This window comes from Megascapheus bottae, chromosome 8, assembly GCF_031878675.1.
Source record: "Megascapheus bottae isolate mThoBot1 chromosome 8, mThoBot2.hap1, whole genome shotgun sequence".
In the NCBI taxonomy this organism is placed as follows: domain Eukaryota; kingdom Metazoa; phylum Chordata; class Mammalia; order Rodentia; family Geomyidae; genus Megascapheus; species Megascapheus bottae.
The window spans coordinates 65,599,650-65,618,848 of NC_143516.1; the positions used below are offsets into that span (position 1 = coordinate 65,599,650).

The following is a 19,199-nucleotide window of genomic DNA, read 5'->3' on the forward strand; positions in this document are numbered from 1 at the left end:
AGGACCAAAACCCACATGGAAAACCACAGAAAAGATGGACAGAGGCAGAAAATGAATAATATTCTAATCCAGAGATTTGGGTTATAGTATAGGAAAGCCAGAGCTCTCTGAATTTAAAGACATTGATAGAGTATAAGGTCTTGAGATTCTAGGGGTTGAAAATAAGGTAGCTGGAAGTTTGAGAAGGAAGCCAATATTTTATTTTAAAAAACACAGACCCTATGTAGACGTGATTGGGTTAGAATAAGGGTATGCTTAGCTATTTTCACAGGAGAATTATTTAACCTCTTTATCATTAGTTTTCTCGTCTGTAAAAGAGGCATGATAACATGAGATGTCATAAAGATTATATGAAGTGATTTGTGCAAAGCATGTGGCAAAAATTCAAAAATATAGCCATAATTTGTAAGGAGGAGTTGAAATCTAAATCTGTCTTTTAATGTAATGCTTCTAAAATTTAATATCTATGAATTACCTGGAGACATTAAAATACAGACCACTGTCCCTAAGCTTTATTGCTCAAGGCTAGCACTCTACCATTTGAGTCACTACCAGTTTTTTTGTTTAGTTTTGTTTTGTTTTTCTGGTTACTTGGAGATAAGAGGCTCAAGGATTTTCCTGATGACCTCAATACTCAGATCTCAGGCTTCTGAGTAGTGAGGATTAGAGGCTTGAACCACCAGTGCCTGGCAAGGTCTTGCATTTCTAACAAGCTCCCAGGTTTTGACAAAACAGCTGATCCCTGCAGTGCATTGTTTTTTATAATGAAGTTTTAATGTGTATTAAGGAAAGGCATTTATATGCTGTGGAAAATCATTCATATATCTGGGAAATCAAACTGTGCTGATGGAGACACGTAATAGTCATTAGAAAGGCAACAAAATCAATAATGAATAAATAACCAGTAAATAAGTCTCATAAAATGCAGTGGCAGCAAATATATTAGCACCCTCAACAACTATTTTTATTTTAATATTAAATTTATAGGTATTTAAAAGCATATTCTCTTTATTACAAATGTTTATCTTCATAAATATAGCTCATTAGGGCATATCTGATTATTTGGACATAGACTTGACATGTAGTGTGTGTACTTGTTCTGTGGATGAAGCACAGGGACTGGAGGTGAGTACTCTATCATGCTCATCTTTCCTACTCACATTTTTTGTGCTGTTTCCTGGGGCTTGGACTAAAGGCTTGGGCTCTGTCCTATAACTTTTACACTCAAGCCACAGTTTCACTTCCAGTTTTTTGTTGGGTAATTAGAGATAAAAGACTCCTAAGACTTTCCTGCCTGGGCTGGTTTCCAAATGTGATGCTCAGATCTCACCTCTTGAATAGTTAGGATTACACGCATACACAACTATCACCTGGTCACATTCACTTCTGGTGAGTTACAGTTATTGATGATACAGAGTCTTTCTATATGATCAGGCTGGCCTCATATTTACTATGTAGCTCAGACTGGCTACAATCTTCCTGTCTCTATCTCCCAACTGCAGAACTCACAGGTGGTGTGACAGCATACATGGCACTAACATCCACTTTTCACAAAATAGACATTGATACTTGCGTATCAATGCAAACATTTGATTCATTAATTCAATATAGAATTAGAGATATTTAATTCCACTGAGCTTTAATAAGTTAAGGATGTGCTTTATTCAGAAAGTATGAGAAAACTGAAAAGTTATGATATAGAGGAGAGATAAACAGCAGGTCAGTCAGAAGATCAACTTGTATATCTGAAAAGAGAAAGCAGGAAAAAGTCAAGGAAGGTAGACTCTCCACCACTGGCTAGTCAACCTGCCATTCCAGTCTACATTAAACTTTCAATAGACTGCTATTTTTAGAAGTTGCATTGAAGGACTCTCTATTACTTCCAATAGCCCTAAAAGACTAGTTTGTTTTCAATACATATACCTTTTAGCTGATGACAAATTTACATTACAAGTGGTTTTCATGAGAATAAAAGTGCTTGTATGGGCCAGGATTTGGCCTAGTGATAAGAGTGTTTGCCTAGCATGGTTTGATTTCTCAGTTCAACATATAGAGAAAAAGCCAGAAGTGGTGCTGTGGCTTAAGTGGTAGAGCTCTAGCCTTGAGAAACCTCAAGACCAGGGCCCAAGCCCTGAGTTCAAGCCACAGGACTGGCAAAAAAGTATTTGCATTAACAACTATCCAAGAGTTCTATCCAAGAAGGATCCAACCCTTGATGGCTTTAGTGGTAGTGTGTTTGAAAGTAAAGATCCTGAGTTCAAATTCTAGTACTGTCCACCCTCAAATAAAACCATATGAGCATGAAGAATAGTGATACCAGTCAAGTTCTGCTATTTCTAAGTCTCTGAACTAAACAAGAACTCAAAAATGGTATAAAACATTATTTTTATTGAAATCTTGTGAAAGGTGCAAATTATTAACAACCAAAGGCTTTGGGGATAAATGTCATCCCTATCAGCAACAGAAAGAGCAATCAAAAGGCTCATGCTTTTGAATAGGCCTATCAAAAAGGACAGAAAAATAGATGTCACTTGCATTGAGCTTGCTATTTCCCAATCATTTTTCTCACTGTATCTTATTCATTTATTTTCCTATACCCTTATGCCATTTTCCGTGTACTTGTTCATCTAGGTAGGCTATATACTGTCAGTCTCCTTGTGCAGGCTTTCTGTATCATTAGTCCACTGCAGTGCAGTCAGGGTCTGAGATAGCATCTCTCAAGAGAAGTCCTATATTTCATGATAGACTGGCAATGTACCATTAATGATTAATTACTTATATGTACATTTAGGATGTTCTCCTTTAGAGTTATTACAGAGTAATACATTAGGAACAGTTTCACGGTTACAGAAATATCTGAAGTTTTCTACATCTACATTTGACAGCTAGGAGTTAACTCTCCTCAAATTTTACTAATACTTCGAAGTTCTTTTGTATTGATATATATTAGTATAACAAGAGTTTAACTGAAATTGTCTCATACCTGAATATAATGTAATTTGATTAAATTCATGCCATCTATTACATTCCCTCATTCCTTTCTTTACTTTTAGTGATTTTTAAGAAGCTCCAGGTTTTCTTTAAACTGATTCTGAACTCTGAAAAAAATGAACTAAAAATCATAAACTGAAATTTTCATGTATAAGTCTTCAGAAAAATTTAAAATGTATTACACAGAAACTTGTAAAAACATGGCAGAAGATATTTTTATGTAGACAAAAGCAAAATCATATAATTTATATTCAAATAGCAACTAGTGTTACAAGGCTCTACAATGCAATTACAAAGTTTCCAACAGATGGTTATTTATAGACAAAAGACAACAAGGTGATTTTACATTGTGCCAGAGAAGGACTTTATTTCTTAATGTTCTTTATAAACATAAATCTTTGCACAGAAGAAAGTACAACAACTTATTCAAATGAACTGTAAATATCTTCCTTATGCTACTGAGAAAAGTATAATTAATTAATTTCCAAAGAATATGTTCACCTAGTACAGATGTGAGCTTCATTTGGATTTAGGAATAAAGAAAATACACAGGAAGCATTTAAATTAATGAGTGGAATATGACATAGTGGAAAGAAAAAAAATTGTAGGGTTGATTCAGTCTTTGTCTGCCTCCTTGAGCCTACCTGATGTAAATATTTTCATCTATACCCTGAAGATAATAATAACAACCGCAGAATGGTGTTGTTGGAATGGGCATGTGAAAGTGCTTTTGAAATTATAATTCATGATATTCTGATGTATAAATTTTAATGCATAATATAACATATAATGCTGCTACTAATTATCTTAAAAGAATGCACATGAAATACACAGTATATTTCAAAAATAAACTCAACCGAGTTCCATTCTGTCTGGTCCTATTTCTTCATTCTGAGTACTGAAAGTTAAATATCATTTGAAAATCCAAGGAACATTTTTATTTACATACTGATACAGTGACCAAAGTAGTATTAAGGACATAGCAATGACACAAATACTTCAGTATACTATTGTGAAATTAAATTAAAGCTCCAAAAAATACAGTTTTAATTTTAATTCTGATCAACATAAAGAGAGCAGGTCATTGTACTTTAACTTTCACCTCTACTTAAGTTTCCCCAGGTATATCTAAAAACCAAGGCAACTTTATTTGAGTAGCCTTAAAAGTTCTTGCGGACAACTTTAAGAAATGGATGGCTATCTCCAACAACAAAAGTGAAACTCATGGAAAATAAGGCCTTGGAAAATTCAAACAGAAAAACTAATCTGTATTGTCACCGAAATGATGTTCTAACTTAGGACAGAGCACAACAAATGTGGCTACACGAACTGAATTAAGTTAAAAAGTCAGTATGTATCACTGGTCAATGCAACTGGAGCATGAATGAATTTCAATATATCACCAACACATTAATGAAAAATGAGATCATGTTTCACTAAACATACTCTTCACAATTATCCATTGACAGTCTGAAGGTGGTCTAAGCAAAAAATAATTGCGATCGAAGCCCAAATAACAAGCCCGTCATTTTGAGGGAATCACCAGCTATAAAACCTAGATCAGAAATGCGATGCAACAGAGCTCACAGCAAAGGACTGTCATGAAGTTTAAGTGAAAATATAAAACACAAACAGCTAGGTTACAGTGGATTTGCATAATTAAAACAGAAGTGAAAAATGATCTGAAGATCTACAAAGCTCCTTGGTTATTTGAAAGCTATGACTGCAGAGGAGTGTTTAAGACAATAAGAAATGACCACCTACAGCCTGACTCTTGGAGGCACTCTAAGAAATCCACAGGCATGTTAGGGGAAGAACTGCTGTTAAAAAGTCAGCTAATTGAACTTAAGTAGATGGGGGTAAGAAATATAGCATATCACTTCTTCTCACTATTTATTTCCAACTAAGAACAAAGCAAAAGCTTTCACTGTGCTTTGTACCAGGCTTAGTGAAGAAGAGAAAGATATTTTTCAAGGACAAGAATAGCATCAAATAGCTGCAGGTATTATGCTTATGACTTTATTTTCATTTTCGCAATGAAAATTCCCTACAGCAACAATGACGTGGTGATGTTTCCTACCTCCTGTGACTTTTGCGGAACCTGAGGTTAGTTATTTAATCTAAAGTTATGGTCAGTAAATGAAAGTTTGGGAGATTCTGAGTTAAGCAAGTAATTTGTGTTTAAAATGCCAGGTACTATATCTTTGCTATGGTAAATAGTGCTGCAATGAGCATTGTTGTGCTGGTGGATTTAGTATGTCTTTGTTTCTGGATGATTGGGTAAATGCCAAGTAGTGGAATTGCTGGGTCATAGGGGAGTTCTATGTTTAGTCTTTTGAGGAACTGCCATACTGCTTTCCATAGTGGTTGAATGAGTTTGCACTCCCACCAACAGTGTAGTAGGGATCCCTGCTGGCCACATCCCCTCCAGCATCTGTTGTTATTACTTTTCTTGATCCTGGCCATTCTAACTGGAGTGAGGTCGAATCTTAGAGTTTTTTTTGATTTGCATTTCTTTTATGACCAGAGATGTTGAGCATTTCTTCATGTGTCTATAGGCCATTTTAGTTTCTTCTTCAGAGAAGACTCTCTTTTAGTCTTTGGCCCATCTTTTTATGGGATGGTTGTTACTTTGGAGATTAGTTTTGGATTGATTCAATTTTTTGAGTTGTTGATATATTTTAGATATGAGGCCTTTGTCTGTTGTATGGTTGGTGAAGATCTTCTCCCACTCTGTAGGCTTCCTAATAGCTATGTCCTTTGCCATACAAAAGCTCTGCAGTTTAATGCAGTCCCACATATCCAGCCTTTCTCTGATTTGTTGTGATTCTTGGTCCTTATTAAGAAAGTTTCGACCTGTGCCAAGGAGGTCTAGTGTATCTCCTATTCCTTCTTGTAAAGTTTTCAGAGTGTCGGCTTTTACCTCCAGGTCTTTGATCCATTTAGAGTTAATTCTAGTACAGGGTGACAAAGAAGGATCCAACTTTAGTTTTCTGCATGTGCTTAACCAGTTCTCTTGTTGAAGAGGCTATCTTTCTCTCATTCTATTTTTTTGGCTCCCTTGTCAAAGATTAGGTGGCCATAGGTCTGTGGTTTAATATCTGGGTCTTCAGTTCTATTCCATTGGTCTTCAAGCCTGTTCTTGTGCCAGTGCCAAGCTGTTTTGAGAATTATAGCTCTGTAATAGAGTCTAAAGTTTGGTATTGAAATTCCTCCAGCGCTGTTCTTTCTGCTAAGAAGTGTTTTTGCTCTACGGGGTCTTTTATTATTCCATATGAAATTTTGGATTGCCTCTTCTATTTCTTTAAAGAATGACATTGGGATATTCATGGGTATTGCGTTAAATTTGTAGGTAGCCCTTGTCCCTCAGTTGATGAGTGGAGCAACAAGATGTGGCATTTGTACACAATGGAATTCTATGCTGCTGTCAGAAAGAATGACATTGCCCCATTTGTTAGGAAATGGAAAGACTTAGAAAAGATCATATTAAGGGAAGTAAGCCAGACTCAAAGGAACTTAGGCTCAATGGTTTCCCTCATTTGTCATAATCAGTAGAAACCTTGGGCTCTCCTAGCAGAGATTTGCAATAGAGCAAAACCTTGATACAAAAGGCCATATAGTAGTACGCTAAATGAAAGGATCTCTAGGATATAGAAACATAAGCCATAAAATGAATGATTGTTGTTGTTAAGGTACTATGTTATCTCTCATCTCTTTTGCTGTCCCTTGGTTATCTCATATTGTTACAGTTTCTCACTTTGTTACCTGATATATCAGATATATTTGTATTTGGTTATCTGAAATTGGATAGGGAAGGGGGGAAAACAAGATGAGGGGTGAGGGTAAGGGGGAGGGAAATGGGGACCAAGACATATGAAAGGGTATCAATGTATGGGAATTAATGCACCATCGATCTGGCAAATATCATGTAACCCTTCTCTTAACTACAATAAAAAATATATATATAAATAAAATGCCAGGTACTGGTGGCTCATGGGTGTTATCCGAGTTAAGGCTAAGGCATAAGGTTGGTGGTTCCTAGGCAGGTAGAGCAGGAAATCTATGTGATTCTGATCTATAAGTAACTACCAACAAAAGAAAAGCTGGAAGAGGAGTTGTGATCCAAATAGTAGACCTCTAGTCTTAAGCAAAAAGGTTCAAGGATATCACCCAGGCCCTGAATCCAAGCCCTAGGACTGGCATTCTCTACCCAAGAAAGAAGGAAGGAAAAAAAAAAGAGCATCTTAAAAGTTTTCATTTGGGATATTTCTTCTTTTTATCAACACATACATTTATACCTATAAACTTTTCTACTACTATTTTTTTGTGCAGTTCATAGCTTTGGTTAAATTTGTTTTTATTCTCCTGGTCTTCAGAAACTTTTGAAATTCACCTGTGATTTTTACCTTGATCCTAAGAATGAAATACTGCCTCTCGTTTCTCCTTCTTCTAGACTCTTCCTATTTATTATTCTATTTGTTATTATTGAATTCTAATTTTATTCTGTTGTGGTTAGGAAAGATCATTTGTATTACCGCAGTCATTATGCCAAGCTTGTGTTATGACCTAAAATGTGACCTTTTCTGGAGAAGATTCTGTATGTACTCAATAAGAGCTGCTGTTGAGTGAAGAGTTCTGTATCTGTCAGTAAAGCCATTTGGTCTACATTGTTGTTCAAGTCAGCTGTTTATTGACTTTCTGTCTAGATGTCCTGTTTATTGTAAGTGGAGTACTAAAGTCCACTAAAAAAATAAACTAAGCTTAACTTTACTTAAAGATATGACAAAAGTTAGGTAAGAAAAAAAGGAAGAAATAACAAAGAAAAAATAGACAAAAAGAAATAAAGCTAAGATAATTTTCGAAATTTTATCAATCCCTAACTAGATTAATAAACAGAGAAAGAAGATTTAAGTAAATAAGATCAGGAATATCTCCATTACAATGGAGGTATGAGATACAAAATGAATTTAAATGACGCATATGCATGCTTAACATTGTAACAAAAGGAATAACCTAAAAAGGGAAACTTATTCTTAATATACTGTTATTTCTCTTATTTTTTGTATTTTGGTTAATCTCATATTGTTACTGTATCTGACTTTGTTACCTGATATATTGTATATACATTTATTTGTTTATTTAAATAGGAAAGGGAAGGGAGGAAAACAAGATGATTGGAGGGAAGGAAAAGGGACAAAAACATGATAAGGGGTATCAATGTATGAGAAAAAATGCACCTACATTCTAGCGAATGTAACTGTAACCCCTCTATATGTTACATGGACAATAAAAAATTAAAAAAAATAAATTTCAAGTAATAGAAGATTTACACAATTACACAATCCAGATAAGAAAAATTCTGAAAAGATCAATAATAATTAAGTAGATATACTTAATAACCAAAAATCTCCCAACAAAGATTCTGATGCCTTCATTGGTTAAATCTACCAAACATTCAAATAAAAAAATTACTATAAGCCATTTTTAAGCTCTTCTTTTTTCTTTCTTATGGGGTGGTCATGGGGATTGAACTTGAACTGCGCACTGTCCCTGAGCTTTTCAGCTCAAGGCTACCGCCCTACCCTTGAGCAAAGCCTCACTTCTGGTTTTCCAGAGGTTAATTGGAGATAAGAGTCTCAGGTTCTTTTGTGCCCAGGCTCACTTTGAACCTTGATCCTCAGATCTCAGCTTCCTGAGTAGGTAGGATTAGGGGTGTGAGCCATAGCTCCTGGCTTTAAGCGCTTCTTAAATATAAAAGAAGAAAAATTTCCAAACACAGCATTATGAAGTCAGCATCATCCTGATATAAACAAGGGAAAAATACTATCAAACCTGGCCTTACAGTGTCTTTGATGACCTTAGAAGGAAAAAATGCCTTAATAGCATAGCAAAAAATGAATCACTGTGATCATGTAGAATTATCATCAGTATATGAAAATAAATCACTATAGCTATGCTGCAATGTGATGAAAAAAGAAGGGAAAATGATCACTTCAATGGATAGAGTACGGGATTTAACAACACCATTCAGCAATAAAACCATTAAAAAATAGATAAAGATAGGCTACATAACTGAACATACATTTATTTGTTTATTTGAATTAGGAAAGGGAAGGGGGAAAACAAGATGATTGGGAGGGGTTTGGGAGAGAGAAACAGGGACAAAAACATGAGAAGGGGTATCAATGCAACCACTACCTGACCAATGTAACTGTAATCCCGGTTACCTATTATATACATTACCCCAACAATAAAATTTTAAAAAGAGAAAAACCCATAGCTAATGGCATAATCAATACAGAAAGCCTTCCTCAAGATCATAAAGAAGGAAAAGATGTCCACTCTTCATTCCAACACAATTATAGATGAACTTGTCAAAGTAATCAGAGAAATAAAAGGAAAAACCAAGAAAAAAAAACATCTAAATTGGAGTAAAAGTAAGACTATTTATAAATCTCTCTACATAATACTATATAAAAACATATTTATATATTATGTAATTATATTTATATATGAGCATTTTTCTTGAGAAATTTATATATCATTATATAATTTTATATATGAATTGTTATATACATTATAATCATAATATATAATTACAGATAATTCAATGAGGAAAATGTAAAAACCAATAAGTATAGTAAGATTACAAGACACAAGATCAAAACATAAAATCAATTACGTTTTTAAACAACCATACAAAAGGAGTACATTTTAAAGACAAGCAAAGTAACTATACACTGAAAATTATTCAATTTTCACAAAGAAAATCTTAAAACACAGATGAATACATATAAATCAAAGGACACCCTATGTCCATCAACTGAAATAACTAACATTGTTACAATTTCAATCACCAACAGATTCTGTGTACTTGTATCAAAATATCAATGGTAAGTCTTCCAAGAAATAGGAAAAAAGTCCTAAAATTCCTATTAAATCACAAAAGACCCCAAATAGCCAAGGAAATCTTATGCAAGACTCCAACTTCCTGATTTCAAAATATATTGCAAAACTACATTAAAAATTAGTGTACTACTAGCATAAAAGCAGAAATATAAATGAACAGCAGAACAGAACAGAAAAGAAAGCAAATATATGGATTAGATGGAACAGAATAGAATTGAATAAGAGAGTGCAGTAGAATAAGAGCACCAAAAATAAAAGGGGAGCCAGGAGCATGACCTAGTGGTAGAGTGCTTGGCAAGCTTGCACAAAGCCCTGGGTTTGATTCCTCTAGGTACCAAGTACACAGAAAACATTGGAAGTGGTGCTATGGCTCAAGTAGTAGAGGACTAGTCTTCAGAAAGCCCAAGGAAAGTGCCCAGGCCCTGAGTTTTGTATATATGTGTATTTGGTTATTTGAACTTGGATATCGAAGGGGGGAAAACAAGATGAGGGGTGGGGAACGGGGGAGGGAAATGGGGACCAAGACATGAGAAAGGGTATCAATGTTGTGAAGTAATGCAGCTTCTGTCTGGTGAATATAATGTAACCCTTCTATTAATTACAATAAAAATATATGAAAAAACAAACAAAACAAAACAAAAAAACAGAAAGGAAAGAATTGGAGGGTCTATAAATTGGATGACTCATCTATTGTCAATCCATCTTTGATAAAAGAATCAAGGATACACAATGTGGAACGAACAGGCACTTCAATAAATTGCATCAGGAAAATTAAGTATCTATATGCATAAGAATGAGCTTACATCTCAAATGAGGGTTTGATTTACATTCCCTTTTGGGCTAGGTGTCGAAAAATTCTTCATAATTACTGCCCATTTGTATTTATTTTGCCTGATAACCAGGTGGTTTCTTGGGAATTTAGCTTTATCAGCTTTCTCTATGTTCTATATATATCCCTTATGAATATCTTACCAGATGCATAGCTGGCAAAGAATTTTCTCCCACAGTATAGTTAAATTCTTCAGTTGAGTGACTGTTTCCTCTGCTGTGCAGAAGCTTTTACATTTGATGCAATTACATTTGTTAGTCCTTATTCGTATTTGCTACCTTTTGAGGACTGTTCAGAGATTTATTACCAGTGCCAGTATCTCCAAATAATTTTCATGCATTGCTGTTTTTTACATTTAGATCTTAGATTAAATCCTTTTATCTACTTTAATTCAATATTAGTGTAGAGTGAAAGAATTGGGACTAGTTTCAGTCTTCCACATGTGGAAACTCAGTTGCCTGCAGCATAGCTTGAAGAGAAGCTGTCTTCTTTTGGTGCTTATATCAAAGAAACAAACTACTTATAACTACAGCTATGTCTAGATTTTCTATTCCATTCTATTTATATACATGTCTGTTATGTTTTTGTGTCAGTAACATGCTGGGGTTGAGCCACAGCGCCACTTCTCATTTTCTAGTGGTTAATTGGAGATAAGAGTCTCATGTTTTTTAGTACTCAGGCTTGCTTTGAACTGAGTTCCTTAGATCTCAGTCTCCTGAGTAGCTAGGATTACAGGCATGAGCCAATACGCCCAGCAACATGGTGTTTTTATTACCACAGTTTCATCATAGTTTTAAAAATCAGATATGTTCCTATCTCCAGGAATGTACTTTTCTTTTACACAATTGGTTATTTGTTTTTTTGTCATTTTGTATTTTTTGTTTTAATCCAAATAATGAACACACTAGAATTTTGGGGACTGCATTAAACTTATAGATTGCTTTGGTAATAGAGCCATTTTCATAATATTGACTTTGCCAATTAATGACCATCAATATCTTTCTAACTTCTGGTAGAAAAAGTATTCCATATGATGTTTTCCTGTAGTGATTTACAGTATATGATACTGGTATTTAATTTCCCAGTGAGAATAGCCATAAACAAGTATATCAGGGCCAGGAGTTTGGTCTACTGGTAGACCCCGATTGATTCCTTGGTACCCCATACATAGAGAAAGCGAAAAGTGGTAGCCTTCTCAATGCTAGCCTTGAGAAAGCCCAAGGACAGTGCTCAGGCCCTGAGTTAAAGCCCCAGGACTACCAAAAACAAAAAAACAAAAAAAAACATAAACAAGTACATCTACAGCAAATGCTGAGAATTCAATAAGAAGGAAACCTTCATATACTTTGGGTGAAAACGTAAGACAGCATCAGCTCTATTAGAGGTTTGCTTCATATAGTCAATAAGTAAATAAAATATAAATGGTTAAATGATGAATAAATTTTAAAAAAAAGAAACTCTAAAAGATCAAGATCTTCTTTTTGGAGGCTTGATTCTACATTTGTTGGTTTGTGTCCTCTGCCTTTCTCTTCACTTAGAAAAATGATCATTATGAATGGTCTGAGATAATCTCACCAATCCATGGGCAACCTTACATTCTTATCAAGTAACAATACATATTCACAGATAAGAGCCATATGTGAAAACATTTGAAGGGATCTTGATTCTATTATGTAAACAAAATATTTTATTTTTATCTAAATTCCAGTAATTTCTTATAATGATATTCTGTAATTAATATGTTCATGAACTGTTTTATGTCTAAAAGGTTAAAAAATCAGAGGATAAACTTTTCTAAATAATTCATTATTATGTATCTGAGACTTAGTAATATACTAAATGTTTAAAATCTCAATGATAAAATTTTGGTATATACCTTAATATATATTATCGATACCTCTTTTTTAAATTGTTGGGGTAATGTATAGAGGGATTACAGTTACGTTAGTCAGCTGATGGGTGTACTACTTCTCACACATTTATACCTGTTTTCCCTCCCCCCGACACCCTCCAAATTATCTTCTTTTCCCCTTCCCTCTCTATTTCAAATAAACAAGTAAACATATATACAATATACCAGGTAACAAAGTCAGATACCGTACCTCTTAAAAAACATTTCTAAAGAAAAATACTCAGCTGGGCATGATGGCTCACGCCTGTAATGCTAGCTACTCAGGAGGCTGAGAGATGAGTATCAAGGTTCAAAGCCAGCCCTGGCACAAAAGGACCTGAGACTCTTATCTCCAGTTAACCTTTAGAAATTGGGAAAGGGAGCTTGGCTCAAGGGTAGGGCGGTAACCTTGGGCTGAAGAGCTTAGGGACAACGCCCAGGCGAGTTCAAGTCCCATGACCCACAAAAAAAAAAAAAAAGAAATACTCATGAAAAATCTAAGCATAATAGCAATCACACTCGTGCTGAATTTAATATCACAAGATGGCCTATGAAAATGTAAGTGGAGAACAATTCTAGAGTTAGTAGATTCTACTCATGGAAATTAACATAGTTTGAAGTTGGTAAAAATAAGAATTACAAGGAAAAAATATATGAATGATCTAAGTATCAGTCAACAGAGGGTACAGAAGAATATTTAAACAACAAAAATTCCTGCCCTATGAAAATACACAGGCTGCTGGTAAACAGGATATTCTGGGATCTGTGCATGCAAGAGGGCTCCATCCCAAGTTAGGATGGCTTCCCAGAGTACTAGAGGGGGCCTTGCGCTGATTCCTGCTAGGCATATGGATTCAAGACATTCATTTCTAACATCCTTCACTGTAGATTAATTTTTCCAATCTCACACTAGTGATTTTACCAAAAATACAAAACCAATATAAGATTGAGATAACAACATGAAATTATTTATTTATGAAGTTCCTAAAATAGCTAAAAAAGATTTACTAAAACTTATAAAAGCATAAATGATATATGTTCCCAATAAATAATTTTAACTAAACAAATATTAAAGAATTTCCAGGGCACTCACAATATCCAACTTCTTGAAAACATATAGTCTAAACATCGGCTGCGCATGTTACCTCAGTTTCTGAAACATACTATGTTGTTACTGATATCTTTAAAACACAAAATTATTAGAATAATATTGAGAACATGTTCTTGAAAATTTGTTTTATTCATCATTCTTACATGAGTTATAATTATGAGAAATCCCTCTGTCAGAATATTAAAGTGTCCACACCTCACATTTTCCTACCATATTGATCATATATAAATTCACTTCAATGAAATAAAGAGCAGCGCTGAAGTTTTTAAGCTATACAATTTGATTAAATTCTTTTAATCTATGAAAATAAGATTCTTAGAAATAATTTTTTTCTAAATGGTAATACTTCGTTTTACTCAATCAACCATAGCCCCAATAAGAAAGGCATAACAACATTATAATGTATTTCATGTCAGAATATATTCTTTTGTAAAGACTTGCTTTTTATCAGAGATAAGCTAAAGAAGACAGAAAGGCATTTATAAAGAATAAGTACCAATTTTTCTAATAATGAATCAACATTTGTGAACATATCTGGACAATAATAATGTGAATAATTATGATAGTGATATAATAGTAATAGTAATAAAATGGAGGAGAATGAAACACGAAAGTGTCATTAAATTTTATAAATTATCAGCTTTATAAATTAGCATATTTTATGTAAATATAGTGAATAATATTATAATTATGCTTTCTCTGAATGCAGTAATTACTTCTTCCATAAAGCTACTGATTCACTTGTTCTATGTTGACTACCTAACTACTCAGTAATCGTTGTTATAAAAGCAAACAATATGAAACATAACTACTGCTGAACTATCTATCACCATATGAACTTGTTTTACAAACTTGCTTTTCTCTTATGTCCACACAATTCTCAAGAATACTTTTGAGTAGGCATAAATCATACCAAGCTCTAAACCTTATATAAGGAAAAATTTAGACTTAAAAGAAATGTCTATCAGTTGGAGACTCTAGTAAAATTGCCAATAAAGTTTTAAAAGAGTAAAGGAAAATTTACAAAAGGAACTCAGTCATATTAATGATTTGATTTCCACTGTGATAGCTAAGAAACTGGCTGTATATTTGCTGGGGTTTGAATATACTCCTCAAAGGTTTATGTGTGGGAATGAATCCTAATGCCCATAGTCCTATGTTAGAGGAAGGCATGAGGGCACGGACTTCATACTAGCAAAAATGGCTTAATGAGCAGAGGAAGGGCAGAGCTAGCAGCTTTCTCCAGGTGATGCTCTACATCGCATTCACATAGTGGAAGGGCTTTGCAGAGGTGAAGCAAATCCCAGGGCCACATTATTGTATCCCTCAGTCTCCACGACTGTGAGCCAGACTAAACATTTTTTCTTGTTCTTTTTTTTTTTTAAGTCAGTCTTTTTTTTTTGCCAGTTGTGGGCTTGAGCTCAGGGCCTGAGCACTGTCCTTGGACTTTCTTAAGGTTAGAACTCTACCACTTGAGCCTCAGCACCATTTCTGGCTTTTTTCTATGTATGTGGTATCGAGGAATCGAACCCGGGTCCTCGTGCATGCTAGGCAAGCACTTTACCACTAGGCCAAACTCCCAGCCCCACATTTTTTCTTTATAAATTATCTTCTCTGAAGTATTGTTACAGCAAGAGAAGACAAGTTAGATAGTAGCTGAAATACAATAGAAAATCGTATATTTAACTCCTAATTTCCAACAGAAAATGACTTTAGTTTCGTAGTCAAAAAACTAAATACCTTTTTCAAATGCCAAGACCATAATCAACACCTTTTCTAAGGTACTGATCTAATCAGACCTTAATAGAGACAGAAAGCGCAGATACATAGCCAACCATTACTGCATCAGCTCTAATTTTAGAGTTCTGAAAATGCAGTCTCTAAGTTTGAAAACTGAGTGTGGAGCCGGGAGTGGCTCACGCCTGTAATCCTAGCTGCTCAGAAGGCTGAGATCTGAGGATGGTGATTTAACACCAGCCCGGGGACTGAAGTCCATGGGACTCTTAACCCCAAATAATCACCAGAAAAAACTAAGTGGCTCACGGGATAGGGCAAGTAGCCTGGAGCTGAAGAGCTCAGGGACAACAACCAGGCCCCAGAGTTCAAGCCCCATAACTGACAAATATAAATAAATAAATAATTTAAAAAATGAGCATGGGCCAGTGTGGCTTAGTTGTAGAGTGCTTGCATGAAGCCCTGGGTTTGATTTCTCTCAGTACCACATATACAGAAAAGACTGGAAGTGGTGCTGTGGCTCAAGTGGTGAAATACTAGCCTTGAAAAAATCCAAGGACAGTGTCCAGGCCCTGAGTTCAAACCCCAGGACTGCCAAAAAAAGCTGAGCACTATAGCAGAGACACAGTAAAAATGGGCCCAAAGAAACAAAGCCCAACGACTTTTATCTCACTGCAGAATTATTAGCAAGTTAGACCTCACAGGTGACTCTGTGGTTTTGGTAGTTAATTAAAAAGTAGCAAATGGAACAACATTTTGGTTTTCTAAGTAAAACATTTGATAAAAAAGATAGAAAGTAATTCATAAAAGAAACTCTCCATTTTGTCTCACATCCATTAACAAAACAAGTTCATATTACCTCCATATCTTGTTTACAAAGAATACCTGAAGTTAACTAAAGTGGTATTAAAAAGGGAAATCCTAACAAAAAAACCTTATAGTATGTATTCCTTAGCCAATATATTCAATTATGACTTAACAGTGTCCATGGAGACTTATGTGATTAGAATGCATGCAAAGGCTTATATGCTAAATACTTTATTGCCAGTCTGTGGCACTATTGAGAGATGAAGGAACCTCTAGAAAAGAGGGCCTTGTGGATGGGAGCCATGTCACTAGGCGCATACTCTTGAAGGGAACATGGGGACACTGCCTTACCGCTCTCCCTTGTGCTGCTCAAACTTCTTGAGGGTGGCAGCCTTTTGCTCTGCCACATACTCCTGCTTGTGCTTTTCATTGCTATATGCCCAAAAGCAAGGGAGTCCAGTGACCATATACTGAAACTTCTGAAACTATTTAAGTTTTATGTTGATTATCTCTGTTATTTTGTCAGAGCAAGGGAAAGCTGACTAGCATAGAAAGGAAAGGTCAAATGCAGATACAAACATTCTTTGACCTTAAGGAACCTGCCTGTCATTGCTTCAACAACCACATTCAAGACAGTATGAGTAAGCATCCTGAAATGTTGACACTCAAAATGTTATAGCTAGAAAAACATGAATTGTTAGAGACCTTCTAAGATAAATCAAGGTGTTTGGGTAACAGAAAACAAAGGCAAAGGAAAACAAAAGATTTTGAGGATGCTGGTTTTAAAAATTAAAGAGGGAAATAATTCAACATACTGAAGCATAAGTCTGGAGCTGAGATACCATGGAGAGAACTATATTGAGAGGCCAGAGGGGGAAAACTGCAAGCAGGTACAGAAGATGGCCTGAGGAAAGCCTCTGAACCAAAAGGCTGAAGAACAGCAGTAGACATTATCTAGAGGATATGGTCATTAAAATTTACTGACATAGCACAAATAAGTAAGATGATATTACTTACCCGATTTATATCCTTGTTCTGTAAAATAGCCTGCAGAAGGGTTTTCTTGAATTCTTCCAACTTCTTGTAACACTTTTTAAATATATGATTAAATAAATTGTAATCACTTGTTAGTTGAGCTAAAGTATCAACAGCTTCTGTCCAAAAGTTTGAGAAAGGAAGTCTGGGATTACGATAAAACATGATCAGGCCATCTAGCAACTGCAAAACAGAATCAGAGATGGTGGAAGAGTCTTTTTCAAGAAGACTTAGGTCTGTTTTCAAGCTACCTGATTCCATGAATTTCTTCAGTTCAAGAAGATGTTGCAAGAACTGCATGTGAGAAGACAGAGGATTTTCTGGGCTAACATGAGGCCTTTTTGCAAGAGGCAGTGGTAAAAAGGGCAGAGGGGAGAAATTCTCCATAGAATTCAAGAATGGCTCTGAAGGCTGAGTTCTTTGTTCACTTGATAAATCACACCCAGAATCATCCATCAGAGTCAATGTATTTTCAGAACTTATAGGTTCCTGAGATGGCATCTTTCCTGAAACAGAAGGAAACAGAAGAATTATCTTCCAGAAGCTAAAATTTCATCATTTAAAAACTAGAGACTCAGCTGGGCACCAGGGCTCATGCCTGCAATCTTAGCTACTCAGGAGGCTGAAATCAGAGGATAGTAGTTTAAAAGCCAGTCCAGGAAGGAAAGTCAGTGAGAAACTTATACTAATTAACCACCAAAAAGCCAGAAGTGAAACTGTAGCTTAAGCAGTAGAATGATAGCCTTGAGTACAATAAACTCAAGGACAGTATCCAGGCCCTAAGTTCAATGACAAGGCTTAATAAACACTTAGTCATCAATTTTTTAGCTGAAAATACTAAACAAAATATGTAAATATGTGGTAAACATTTAATAAGAAATAATGCAAAAGCTGTGTAGATGAAGAAGAGACATAGATTATAGTTACATAGAAAAGGTTCTAATTGCAGAGTTCTAAAGCAATTTATTTGCCCATGTAGTTTCCAATCACTGTCTCTGTATACCATAAGATCTGGAGGAGGTGACAGTCTGGTATACACTTTAATAGTTTACTACAGAGCAACATAAGGCACTTGGAAATAGAGATTTGCTTAGGGCACTATGAAAATAAAGACATTGAAATATACTGCCTTGTTAGATAAGGGTAACCATGAAGAAGGAATGCAGAAATACTTTTAAAGTAGCAATTCAAAGTCAAAGCTAGAATTAAAAAAAGAAACATGAATTCTAGACAGTAAAGAATTAAGTTCAAAATCAGGCATATCAAGAAAAAAATAACAATATGTGTGTAAGGACTTACATATAGTTTGATTCTATAGAAAGTATAAGGCAAGAGTTTAGATGATGAACTAGATAGGTACAGAAAACAAAAGATCATAAAAAGGGCCAGGAATTTGGCCTAGTGGTAGAGTGACTGCCTAGCATGTACTAAGACCCAGGTTTGATTCCTTCGTACCACACACATACATAGAAAAAGCTGGAAAGTGGTGCTGTGACTCAAGTGGTAGAGCTCTAGTCTTGAGAAAGCCCAAGGACAGTGCTTAGGCTCTGAGTTCAAGCTCCCACACTGGCAAAAAAAATAAAAGATCATAAAAGGCACATTAATAAACTAACAATTTTAGAATTTATCTGATAGGAGACAGGGTGAATTTCAAACTTAAGTAATATAAAACCTCTTTGGAAAAATTAAATGTATTTACAAATATCTGACCCAAATACAAATCTATAGTAATATCTACAAAACTTATCTGTGTGCATATGCCACCAAATCAAATCTAGTCTTTGACAGACATAGTATCATAAACAGGAAAAAGGAAAGAGATAATGGTTATGTTGAAATAATTATCAGTAAAATGTATAAGCCAAATTGAGACAAATTGAAAAGCTCTCACT

At 35.0% G+C, this 19,199-nt stretch overlaps 1 protein-coding gene across 2 annotated transcripts in view; it reads right to left on the reverse strand.

Moving 5' to 3' along the window:
* The window catches only part of Mei4 (meiotic double-stranded break formation protein 4), a 159,641-nt gene that overhangs the window by 77,165 nt on the left and 63,277 nt on the right, over nt 1-19,199 (reverse strand). For both annotated transcript variants that reach the window (XM_090337728.1, XM_090337729.1), the window contains one exon: nt 17,290-17,813. In XM_090337728.1, coding sequence (XP_090193854.1) covers nt 17,290-17,813 — 524 coding nt within the window. The remainder of the gene's footprint in view (nt 1-17,289; nt 17,814-19,199) is intronic.